Raw genomic sequence first — 13778 nt, forward strand, 5'->3', positions numbered from 1 at the left:
TAATGCTTAAAAAGAAGTTGTAACCAATAGGAAGTTGTTCTATTGATCTTGTAAGAGATCTTCTACAGAATGAATACGTTTATTTTTCAAATGATTAATATCATCAAGTGTACCCATTCCAAATTTCATTACAATCAAATGATCCGCAACTGCCAATATATCTCGCGGTAACAAAAACGTATTGTTTTGGGGTATATTGAGGTTCAGCCGCCGGTTCATATTTCGTCGACCAATCCTTCCTAATTCGCATTTTTGTTGAAAGAATTTTTTTTGTAAGTCTTTACATAAGGATTCCGCAAATACCGGGTCCCCACCCACACAAGCAAATTGTTGATAAAACTCCAAAATGACATTTTCTTTTGACCCAATTTTTGTTTTCTCCTTATCATTCAGGAAAGACAAGAAAATTTTTGGGTAACATACATTATCTAAAATTTCTCTTAGATTCGAACCCATAGCTGATGATAGAACAAAAATAGATATTTTCTGTTTCCTACTCACCCGAGCCCATATCCTTGCTTTTCTATGAATCTCTAATTCTGATCTTCCTCCCCAATCTGACACTTGAAGATTGCTCCAACCAATGAAAAAAATCATTAAAGTTGCTGTAAAAACCTCCTGCCCAGATAAGGCCCAAAGGGGGGGGGGGGGCGCTTTACACGCCTAACAACCTTCTTTTGTGGCTCAGCACATAGGAAGCTTTCCTTAGTAATATTTTCATACGAGGTGATTACAATCAATCCTTTTGGAAAGAAAGATTTATATCTGATCTTCCATCTCTATTTTCTCAAAGAATATTCCTAAAACTAAGAGAAAGTACAAGTCAAGATGAAATTCCATATGATAGTATGACTCATGCACAAATATTTTCCTTTGTTAAAAAGGAAGCAATTGCTTTATGTCAAGAATTAGCAATTCAAAGTAAACATTCTTTTGAAAAAAAAGAAAGAAGTAGAGAATTAGGAAGCATTTGTGCTGCATTTGGATTATCCAAAATTCAAACTATCAGAAAATTACCCGCAGGATCTTCTTGGCAAAAATTAGGGCATTACAAATAAAAAGATCCCATTTTGTAGCATCATCTCAGCCGGCAATTTCAGTTGCTTAGTTTAGGAGTTTAACTTATTTCTTTGTTGGTTTAAGACTCTTAGCTATTGTACTTACCCTATAAATACCCTTAAGGTATTCATTTGTAAGTGTGTGTTGTTGAATGAAATAGTGAGCTTTGAGCTTGTTATAGTGTTGTTAACTCTAAAGTGCACTAGATTGTGATCTTGTGTGTAAATCTTGAACAGCGACTTCAAGAGAACCTCTCCAAACCGAGATTTGGGAGCCTATCTTCATTGCTTTCTTCATTTTAGTCTATTAAACATAAAAAACACAAAAACAATAGTGAACTTGTGAAGTGAACTCGCATCATGTTCTTTCTCTTAACCCTAATTTCAAAGCAATACAGTAGATCTTGGAGGGTACAATGTCTATCCCAGTTGGACGTGACCCTATCAATAACGCTAAGGACGGAATTATTTGGCCAGAACTAATTTGGAAAGCCTATAGAAGCTCCCTAGCTATGGCCGGAAAGGGTAGCCTAAGACCTATTTTGAACCGGTATTCATAAAGAACCCCCCAACCAACAGGGCAATCCTTTGACGCGCGTGAGGATCAGCGTTTTTGAAGATCGTGTCGGTGGGTAAATTTCAAAGGTCTAAAAGTTTCATTAAGTCCTCCTCCGACATAGTTGATTGCTCATCATCAATTTTGTTTTTCTCCTCCACTATCTTTTCTTTCGCCTTATTTTTCTCATGATTCTTGACATAATTCCTAATGCTACGCCTACTTGGAGCCATGGATTCGAAGAAAAAACAAGAAATTTGCTTGAATTGAAGCTAAAGGTAATGAAGTTTACCTGGTAACACGAAATGATTCGGTCAAAGCTCTCCGGAGAATTCTAGAACACTCAAGCGAAAGTTCAGGGTTTCTTTTATGAGAGAGAAATTTTCTTGTGGCTTTGGTTTAACCGGCACGGCTTTTTATACCCATGTTCTAATTATTGCTCAAATGGATAGATTTTAACGCCAGCGGGAATTTATTATCTTTAGTTGATTACTTTTTGCATATGACTTAGATTATATTTTGAGAAAATTTATCTTGTTAAAAGTCTATTCATTGCATGATTGCTTTGTGTCATACGTGGTTTACAAACGTCAGTGTTTCAATTGTTTTATGACTCTGACGTAATCGTCATTGCAATAATTGGAGGAAAACTGCTATGGCTAAATTTTCAGGATGGCATTAACGCAAGGAAACGAAGACGTTGGCATGATCAGATGCGATGCTGACATAATGACCAACTCAAGGACCCAACAATTGTCCGAGGAATAAGGGAGTATGGCTGCTAAGTTGTGGCTAAGTGATCGTTTAAAGGTGAAGTCAAAATTGAATTGCATAAGTGAAGGAGATCTCTTGGGATTGTGCGGAGATCATGCGGAGCTACCTTCGAGATCTTAGGATGCACGTCGCAGCTTGATCATTGCTATTTAAAGGTGTCAGAACTACAAGGTAAAAAGTTTTACAAAACATCACACAAAAAATACACTTGCAGCAACCACCTCTTTGATTACATATACATACTTTACATTTCCATCAAACTTTACTATTTTATTCGAATAAGCGATCCTTGTACTTTGAGTAATTATCTTAGATTGTACTGATTGTCCTTCGCTCTGAGCGATCACATGTAGTGGTATTAGTGGACTGACATCGACCCGGAATCTTTTACCCAACATCATTAGGATTTTTCCTCGTCAACACTCTTCAACGTCGTTCCCCATTGATTCTCTTTTTGCATTTGCATAGCATACAACATATCAATCTGGTTGTTGTCGTCCCCATATCGAATCTCCTGGTTCAGACGAAATCAGCATGAACAGGAACATAGGCCAATTTTGGTGTATGATGGGAATGGGCATAGATTAGAAGATCCTAAGGACACAAAGACTGAATGGATTAGTTTCTACAACGATCTTCTTGGGATTGGCTGGGGACCAGGCTCTGCCTCGCATCATTACCTACTGTGAGAAAGAGTTCCAGACTGAATGCTACTGCTTGTCAGAGTTTAGTTGCTAAGGTAACTCCTAATGAGGTTGATGTTATATTACATGACATCAATGATGATAAAGCTCGTGGGCAGGATAGCTTCAACACTTACCTTTATTCAAAGAAGGTATGCCATATTCTCAAGGGGGGTGTCTAGTCTGTTGTCCATGCTTTTTTCAATAAGTTGAATTATAGAAGGCAAGTGAAAATGAACTCCCTTAACGTTCGTTCCCAAAATCTTTAATCCTACCCTGACTAACGATATTAGATCCATTGCTTGCTGTACTATGGTTTACGAAATTATCTCCAAAATTTGGACTCAGGTTCCAAAAAGTCATTGGTGAAATTGTTAATATCTCTTAGTTTTAATACTAGAAAGGGTTAAGGCATGGAGATCCTCTTTCTCCTTTCCTATTTGCAATTGGCATGGGATGTCGTTCTAGATGTCCACTGAGCTTCATGATAATCCAGTTTTCAACTTTCATCCCAAGTGTAAGAAGATCTAGCTTACCCATTTAATGTCTGCTGATGATCTTCTCTTGTTTTCTAAAGATGGTGAAAATTCTATTGGTCTGACTCATTGGCATAAGAACCAAGTATTACTCTGCTAATTTATTGTGGTCCGTTATTGAGTTACATATAGGTAAAAAAAAGTTCTAGATTTGATTTATTCATTCCCATCGTTACATAACGGAACTGCAATTTACATAGCATGTAAGGTGTAGATGTAAGAAACCTACTTATTTACGCTGAGAAGAGGTAACCACGAGCGAAAGGGAAGTGCATGGATGGCAGAAGAGGGATACTGACTTCACAGTCACATGCTGTCAAGGGATTAAATTCTGTATCATCTGGGCGTCCAGTGTCAACCTCCTCTTCTGTTGACGGAATATCCTCTGTGCTGGGACCGACACTTGCTTCTAATGGAACTGGTTCTTTGAGCTCGGGGCTATCATCTACCTCTTCTTCTTCTCTTACATTAATAGCGTTGATGGTAGAGGATGAGATGCTCTCTTCTGGACAGTCTTCTACTCTGTAATATGCCTATTGAACCAAAAGAAATTGGCAAGGAAATGTTCATATACTTTAAAGGAATGACTTTATGTTTCCTCAGTCAATATAACAGGAAAAGCAGCATGAGATATACTAGTTCAAAATTCCATGTTCTAAACCAGAAGATTTTCTATACAATGGTTATGCCATCCCTCTCACAGCCCCACGAATATAGGGGGGATTTTTGGGAATGGAATTAGACTAAAAAGAATTCTAAATTTTTTATTGGTTAATAGATAATTGGTTGCACCAAGTAGGATGTACATCAAGTGTACATAATGTTGGGATTACTTCTTCAACCCTGAATAAAATCAGAATTTTCTTTTCTTCTCCCAAACTCACTTTCAGCTTTCCCCTAAACTTCACAGATTGTGAGATACTATTACTGCTGATGATGGGTCCAACTGCTGTATCAGAAATTTCCTGAGTGTAACCAGGATCACTAAGGAAATGAAACTGCAGAACTTGATTGTAGACCACAAAACTGCCCATTTATCTGGCAAATTCTTACTTGAATTTGATCTATAAAATGTTAGTCGGACTTGACGTGTCCAAGTGTCCAATATGGCTTTTTATGAAAACTTTCCATGATTTTGGTCCAAATGAAGTGTCTGAACTACTATTTTTTGTACCCATGTTGGAGTGTTAGAAGATCCGACACGGGTACTTGAGGTAAAATGAAGAGTTTGAGTAATATAGGTTAGATCAGAAAAAAATTGTTATATAGCAGGGGATCGTTTTTCGGGGGGGGGGGGGGTGTATTTATGGACTCAGGAAATAGTTAGGACTTTAGGAGCCTGTAAAAGTCTATTATGTACTTTCTCGCCTTCCATAATAAAAGTCAATTTCTGAAGCTAAGTGTAGTTTGGTTCATTATGGGAATATACTAAATTTGCTAGGTGTTAGTTGCATGTTTTGCTAGGCAAATATATTTGCCACCATGAAGCTAAGTGTAGTTTGGTTCATTATGGGAATATACTAAATTTGCTAGGTGTTAGTTGCATGTTTTGTTAGGCAAATATATTTGCCACCAGTGATAAATGTAAAATAATTCCCATGAAAAAAATTGCATTGATTAATAACGAAAATATGAGTGAATCATGTTTCATAATTCTAGCCAACTCGGGATTGGGAATTTAAACTGCAGCCATGCTAATTGCTAACAATGCAAATCTGTAATCAGACAAGATCTTTGATGTCTGACAGACAGATACTCTCTGGTAAGCTAGCAATGGATCATGAATTTTCAAGTTATCTATGATTGAGAGTAAATGGAGTATAGACATACCACACATGTACGGGCTGGTGCTAGGACTTTGAAGGAATTGGGTCGGTTGTTAAAATTTGTCTCAGGAACCCCTGGTATTCCTTCAGGACTTGTGAAATGGTTGGCATCATGACCCACCTACAATTGGTCATTGTTGGTCAAGCAAAGGTTATAATGGTATTTTGAATGACAAGGAAAAACTAGATTAACTGGTTTAGGAAGCTATATGGAGATTGACTCAAACGGTTTTTGATCTAAAGTCCTTACCCTTCCTCTTCCACCAAACTCTAATGCATCACTATCAAGTGCAACACGATACTTTCCAGGCAGGTCACACCCAACTTTGTACCTATATATGGTAAATTGAAAATGCATCAATAAATGTTAGAAAGGTATTCAAATAATTCTTCAGTAAATCAACGCTTAAAAATTATGAAATATTTGTCCTGCATATAATAAAAAGATTGAAAAAAGCTAAAGATGTGAAACACAAAAGAATTCATTTACCCTTCATACGTATTCACTGGATGGAAGTTGAAGACGAATACCAAATCGCCTCTCTCAAACACCACAACCTGTAAAATCATTAATAGAACATTTCAAGTACTTCCACAGCGACTTTTCTATATAATGTAGATAGATTATTTGCATACAGTTCAACTACTAATTCGCATGTACAGGATGCCTAACAACAACAATGCTTGAAGTTTGTATATCTGTACCTTGTCATCTTCATTTGCACTGCTGACAATCTGTTTTGATGAAGAGAGAAATGAAAATTTCTCATCCAACAAATTCATGGAACGATTGAATGCATTCAGGAACTGGACAGCAGGAAAAAAGATATATAATGATTGATCTAATAACAAGATTTTATACTAACATCTTAGAATTTAGGTTCTTGTGAGAACCACCCTTATGGTGCAAACTAAAAAGCAACCGTTGGATCATGCAAAACAAGAGTCCAGATAGGCGCACAAAGACTATAACTGCTATTCAATATACATGACCAACGGCTATCATCAGGTCCGCAACACACGGAAGATTTCATGAGAATCTCACTAAGCATATATATACCTTGTATCTCAAGTGATCTGTATCAAGCAGGTTCCATTGACGTCTGCACATTTCGTAACTCCAACCATTGCCTTCTCTGGGAAAGTCAATCCATTCAGGATGGCCAAACTATCATCAATAGAAAAATAAATTATTATCAAAGAAATGCATACTTGTGAAAAATGATTATGTTTTAAATTTTTAATCATGTTGTTGACTGAAGCATAATAGTTTTCTGAGCACGAACTTAATGACAGATTTTAATACATTACAGAACTTGTCTACTTGTATAATTCTCCTAATCTCCCTACACCATGTTGGATAATACTAAGATCCTGTAGAACTAGCTACATAACAAGATCTAAGCCTCAATACCTCATTACCCATAAAGTTGAGGTAGCCTTCCCCTCCAAGGGCCATTGTAATAAAATGAATCATCTGCAGAGCAGTCAAACAACTAGGATCATAAAAATGAATATCTAGCCTTCAGCATAAGCAAGCTAATGCCCCTAATTTGAAATAAATATTAAACCAAGTAACAAGGAAACGAACCTTATGAAGTGCAATCCCTCTATCAACTGCAGGAGAAGCTTCTGTCAGGCAGGACATGCCGGTATACATTTCTTGGTCCATTAGCAGAAATGCTACCGTTTTATCACCAACTATTGCCTACAACAAGAGACATAAGTATTATGAGAAGATGATTTGACATTATCTAAAAAAAACAATAGGATAGATTACTTGATATTTCACAAGAAACACAAACGTGAATACTTCTCTCATTCAGTGATCTAAAATTTACAGGAAGTACTTCTTTCTTCTGTTCTTTGATCATAAAAAGAGGATATTTTCAAGACAATAACATTAAAAAGAGAAACGGAAAATGAAAAGCATGCCACTGTCAAGGAAGAACTTGGACCTGGTCATGACTTTCAGCATAAGCTATACACTTCTCAGTGTATCTTCGGTTGGTCAAGCTAAACATGATTTCATTCATGGACCATTCTTCATCCATCTTATTTTTCAGGTAGTCAATCCACTTGTCAGGAATAGCCATTGCCAAGCGATAGTCAAAGCCGACTCCCCCTTCAGAAACAGGGCGACATAACCCAGGCATACCAGAAACATCTTCTGCAATCACCGTAGCATCAGGTAAAATGTTCTGTATCAAATGGTTGGCCAACATCAGATAAACCACAGCATCAACATCTGTTGCCTCACTGAAATACTCGTTATAATTCCCCGAAAACCCCATGTTAATTCCATGATGATGATATAGCATGGACGTCACTCCATCAAAACGAAATCCATCGAACCTGTACTCTTCTATCCACCACTTTATATTGGATAGGAGGAACCGAAGAACTTCCCAGTTTGCATAATTAAACAACCTACTATCCCATAGCTTATGAAAACCACGTTCTCCAGTATGGAAGTACGAATCCTGTGAGCTTTGGCCCACATCAAAACCATTCAAACCATCAGTAACATTGTTGCTGGCATGGCTGTGAACAACATCCATTAGTACTCGTAAACCTAAGCTGTGAGCTTTGTCAATCAGATATTTGAGGTCCTCTGGGTTTCCAGGTCTACTGCTCACGGCAAAGAAGTTTGTCACGTGATAACCAAAAGAAGCATAGTAGGAATGCTCCATCACTGCCATCAACTGCACTGTATTGTAATTGTTTGCCTTAATACGAGGCAAAACATCATCTGCGAATTCCCGGTATGAATTTACACGAGGCTCTGAGCTACTCATTCCAACATGGGCCTCATAGATTCGAGGAGCCTTCGGTTTTGGAGGACGAGGGTACTTAAATGTGTAGCTTTTATCACCAATAAAATGAGCTGAGTTAGCGAAATCTCACTCGTGTAAGAACAAAATGTAATCTTCTGTTAATATTACTAGTACCTTGCTTCAGGAGGAGGCGCCCAATATACACCATCATATGGGGCCGCAAATCTTGTAGGATCCACAGTGGCATATTTGATCCATGCCGGAATTCGGTCAACCCAAACTCCATTTCCATGCTTAAACCGAAACTTGACTCTAGAGTTGTGAGGAATAGCAGGTTTTCCACCAGAATCTGGTATCCTAATGCTCCAAACACCAAACTGGTTCTTTTCCATCTTGTAGTTGGAGCCATCCCACCCATTGAAGTCCCCAATAAGTTGGGCCTCCCTAGCTCAGTAGGAAAAATAATAACAGTTCAGTGGTTGAAAAACGATAGAAAGCACAGCCTGAATCAACTAAAAATTGTTTACACCAATAACAAACTTACTGAGCAGCTGGAGCCCATTCGCGATACACAATGCTCCCTTCTTCTCTGTTGAAACCAAATTTTAAGTATCCTATGCAAGCAAACATCCAGCAAGAAGAACCGGACTTGTGAGTAATACTCCCACATGCCAAGCTACATAGTAGTAGCATAGCCACGCTATACACAAGAATCTAAAAATGATTATAGTTCATAACCAAATACTTTCACGTTACCATTGAATAGATACTAAAAGAACATAAATAGCGTGTTACATAGTAAAGGGCTTTCTTGGGATAGTTTCAGTACCAATATAAATCTCACCTTGAGCAAATTCCTCGACACCACCTTCATGCTTCTCAATGAGCTGAGTTTGATCCACGTATCTCTTCAATCTGTATCTGAAATGATCTGTGTAGGGTTCTAACGTCGAATCTACAACCAGGATACCCGGATTCTCTGTGTCTACCTCAGTATTTCCCATTGTTTCACTATTTTCAGTCAGAACGGCCGAGATGATAGAACAGTGCTTCACCTATTAAAGAAAAGGCCATATTACAAGCTATTTGCATTGGTGAACAAGATTTAAGTTCTAATGCTACTACATTTAATGAAATTAGAAATGAACCTGATATTGGTGAACAATTAAGCATTGTAATATTTATCCCGAAAAAAAAAACATTGTAATCATAAATCAGTATCAGATGCAAAGTTAAATCCACTAACCTATTCAAGTACCTAATTAACACACACCCCTCTTTGCACCATAAAATTATGGGATCACATTTGTTAAAAAAAACACTGATTTGGTTTTTTTCTCCAAATTCTGTTCCAGAGATGAAAACATACTCTTTGAGTTACGTGGACTTTAGACTTCGAATGCAAGGAACTAAGCATTAACAGTTTTTCTGGACTCCAATTCGGTTTGAATGGCTGTGTTAAAAATGATTCAGAGACTGCTAAACCCTGCAAAATTAGTTAGAAGGTGTAAATGGAACAACCAACAACAAGATTCTCGTAATTGCATGAAAAGTATTATAGAAGTTATATAATATAAGAAACACCATGTTGAACTAAAATATAATTAGTATTTTACAGGATGTAACCATGAGGCTAAGATCAGGGTCAACAATTTCGCTCTCAGATTTCAGTACTAACCAAAATGAAAAGATATGCAATAGGTTTCATGCAAATATGTTTTTTAATTTTCAGGGTTCACTTCAATAAGGAATCGAAGTCGTCAAAAGTTGTTTGATGTTTCCCTTGTCTTAGCCTCAATATCTTCAACTTCAACCTTCCTCCAAACATTAACATTTCAACTTCGTGCTAAACTATTTCTTAATTATGACCAGTTGACCATATAATAGCGCTAGTCTGATGAACGTCCTATGGAATTTAAGTTGAAGTGTTTTTCGATTCTCAAGGTTCATTTCAATAAAGGAACTGTCAAGGGGTGTGGTGTTTGCGCAATATGCGATGTTTTCAAATTAAGTGCCTAGAGTTATATCAATATCATGACAGAAATTAGATGCAACCATGCTCTTTCCCTTCATGTTCCTGATTAGTTTTTCAGTTCAAGCCTTTCCTCTGTCTGTGTGTGCGTACGCTACCAAAAATGCAAGTTCTAATTATCTTTACACCAATCATCCGACTATAAAATTATCCCGAAAGATACCTGCCAAGTGCTACATCAATAACCCAGTTCCCCAAAATAAGGTTAGGAAGAAAATCCCCTCAATTTTTTAAATTTTCTTTTGTTTTCATCCTCAATTATATACAAAAACAATGCAAATAACAGATAGACACTGCCAATTTTTTGAAGTAGCATTTCTAACCTTTTATCTTTTTTAACCAATTCAATTGGAACCCTTTTATATAAGGTGTAAGAGCCCTAATTAATTTAAATTCCAACGATTTACTTTTGAAGCTTCACATCTATCAACCCACATTTTCCCAACAATTATCTACCCATTAAAGTATGACAACTATTATCTATACTCTACATATTCTCATATTTGAACCAAATGCAAACACATTGCCATATGAAATTAGAAAAATGAAGTTTTTGTATGGATTTGAAGTACCCTTTTGGCTGAAAGTAGAATCGGTCCAACTGGAGTTGTTGCTGGAACACCCACTAAAACGTTCATCTTCATTCTTCTCCTTCCTATTTATTTACCATATCATATTATCATTTATTCATATGCCATTATTATGGCAAATTTGATCATTGAAAAAAAAAAACCCAAAAAAGCTAAATTTAAAGTGCTTAAGTGGAGTGAGAAAATATTGGGAGAAGTATTAGATTTCTTCTTTGTGTGTCTCTAACTCACTTAGAGGGTGACTGTGTCTTCACTTAAATATGTAGAAACTTTTACAGAAATTAGAGAGTGAATCAACTATTATATTCGCTTTTTTTCCAGACAAAGTTATACTAGAGTGAGGAGCTTTCGTGTGACTAAGTTCTTGGACAACTCCACACCTGACTCATCGTCATTTATGAGTGAGTGCCGTCTACGTATTCCCGGTTTACTCCCTTCTCCCTCTTTTCTTTTTTTTTTTTTGTTTCACTTGACAGCGTTTCTCATTTTTGGTGATTTTGTATCTATCTATCTATACTACTTCCTCCGTTTCTTTTTACTCGCTACACTTTCCATTATGGAAAGTTTCATATTACTTGCTACACTTCTTATTTGGGCAATAAACTCTCTCTATCTCTCTCCTCCCACATGGATCCCTTTTCTTTTTACTCTCTACCTCTCTCTTCTCCAAAAATTGCCTAGGAGTCCGTGAAATGAGAAGTGTAGCGAGTAAAAAGAAACGGAGGAAGTATTATCTAAAGCAGAATCCAAAAGCTGACGTGTCAAGCTCACATTAACCGAGCAATTCTGGAATGTCCACGTGGCAATGCATATTATTTTGGCCAAAAAGTTAATGAGAAATGCAAAGGAATCCGGAAATTAATTGATTCATTTTTTAAATTAGGCAATTAATATCATGATCTCATAAGAGATTTCCGGAAATCAAGGATATTCCATTCATATATTAATGTGATTGAGAGTTAATTATGGGTACAATTTCGTAATTCAAAATTCAAAGTAATATTAGTGTTGGCCGAATTTTTTTGTTGCCTTTTTGAAAGTTTACGAATATTTTACTAATCAACTAAATACGGGAAGTAATTTAAATTATCAATCAATCTTAATTATTGCCTCGCTTAATGGTAATTGTCAATCAATGAGTTGATTTAAATTGATAATGTTCGAAATAATATTACTAATCAATCAATCAATAGTTATTCTGATTGTCAATCAACCATAATTAGCTAGATAATAACGTATTTTTTAAAAAAATAAACGGAAGATTTTTTAGTATAAATAGTGTCGTTTTCTCTTCAAACATCCCAACTCAATTTCGGACTTTCTTGAAATTGAGATACCTATGCAAGTTCTTCCTTTCTGAATCAGATAGATTCATATCGGAAAGAGGTTGACTTCAATTTGCATATTGATGTCAACTTCTTCCCCTACTTCTACATCAATATTTTGTTCTCCTCCAAACATAATAGAAACCGAAAATCCATCAAAAAAATGGCCCGCTAAAGTTGAATATTCGAATTTCTTAGATGTTTAATCTATGGTTTTAACACTCTTCCGTGGAGGCCATCTTTATTTCCGCAATGTGTCAAGTATGTTTACATATGATTTTAATAAAAGCAATGAAGTTTGGGCTTATGTTGAAGACGTTTGGACAACAATACATGGTTATCGTCCATATTTTGATTATTCAAACATGATGTTATATGATCTACAATGCATTCCATCAAGAGCTTACAAGATTGATGATGAGTATTTTGAAGATTTTAATTTAAACAACATGGAATGTTGTGGCGTTAACAACAAAGTATTAGTTGATTATCTATCAATTGATTAAAACGTAGTAATTAAAGTGTGATTGTAATTGTCATTACCATTTTTATTATCGATAACCTTATTTAATTTCTTTTGGTTCATATTTATTTTTTAGTACGTATAATAAGATGATTTACATATCTTTATGCGCTTTATTTATGTACTTATTTCTTTTGTTGTCATGTCATTATCAAATTATTAAGTACTTTGTCTAATGTATTGATTTTGATGATTCATTGATATATCAATTCAAATACTTTGACCTATATAAAGTCTCCACCATCTTTTCAATAAAAACAATGACCTACTAAATTTAATGCAAAAGTCACATTGAATGGCAATATATTTTGTACTCAACTACATATCCATCTCTTATATATATTCTCCACCATCATACAACTTATATTTATCCGAAATTTTATATGTCCTATTTAATTATGCCACTAAACAAATTGTGTTTTATTTAACCATAACTAATTCGAATTTCATAAAAAATATGTTTAAATATTTCGAAGATACCGGACATGTTATTTTTGGTATTTATTGAATCATCAATATTATTTATAAAGTTACCTTATTATATGTATAGTATAATAAAAGATATATGTCGGTTTTTAAAATAAGGAATGTTTTCCTATTAACTTGATACGTTTAGTATGACAATTTTTTTGTGGTGTTATATAATATATATATATAATAATATATATATATATAAATATTATATATTATATATAATATTATATAATTATATATATATATATATATATATATATATATTCCCTCTGTTTTTTTTTATTGTTCTCACTTAGAATCTTGGCACTATTCATACTCACAGAGAATCTTCTCAATTTTTTTTAATTTATAAGAAAAAATATAGTCATGTGGGATCTTGTTTGATTCGTCTCAATTAGTACATTATTAATATTCAATTGTTATAATTTTTACATATATAATGAAAGATATTTAAGTTCAAAAATGTGCGTTGGGAGATGTGCACAGGAAAGTGAGAAAGATAAAAAAAACAGAGGGAGTATATATATATATATATATATTTATATATAGGTGTATTATTTCGAATAATACATTCAAATATCTCATAAGTTCTTTAGCAATGAAGAGAAAATCCGAAAAAAAGAA

General features: G+C 35.2%; 1 protein-coding gene across 2 annotated transcripts; it reads right to left on the reverse strand.

The window, feature by feature from the left end:
- Positions 1–3682: 3682 nt before the first annotated feature.
- On the reverse strand, positions 3683–11230 carry LOC104905653 (1,4-alpha-glucan-branching enzyme). 2 transcript variants are annotated; one of them, XM_010694249.4, is made up of 14 exons: positions 10815–11229; positions 9580–9696; positions 9055–9265; positions 8755–8824; positions 8385–8654; positions 7392–8298; positions 7025–7141; positions 6848–6910; positions 6494–6601; positions 6139–6240; positions 5924–5991; positions 5684–5765; positions 5438–5554; positions 3683–4140 (listed from the first exon to the last, which is right to left on the reverse strand). In XM_010694249.4, exons 1-14 carry the CDS (start codon positions 10884–10886, stop codon positions 3841–3843), a joined length of 2604 nt encoding a protein of 867 aa, XP_010692551.1. In that variant the 5' UTR covers positions 10887–11229; the 3' UTR covers positions 3683–3840. The 2 variants fall into 2 exon arrangements, with proteins under 2 accessions (XP_010692551.1, XP_048501792.1); XM_048645835.2 differs by lacking the exon at positions 9580–9696 and having other exon boundaries at positions 10815–11230.
- Positions 11231–13778: the final 2548 nt, after the last annotated feature.

Source organism: Beta vulgaris, chromosome 1 (genome assembly GCF_026745355.1).
Source record: "Beta vulgaris subsp. vulgaris cultivar EL10 chromosome 1, EL10.2, whole genome shotgun sequence".
Classification (NCBI taxonomy): Eukaryota; Viridiplantae; Streptophyta; class Magnoliopsida; order Caryophyllales; family Amaranthaceae; genus Beta; species Beta vulgaris.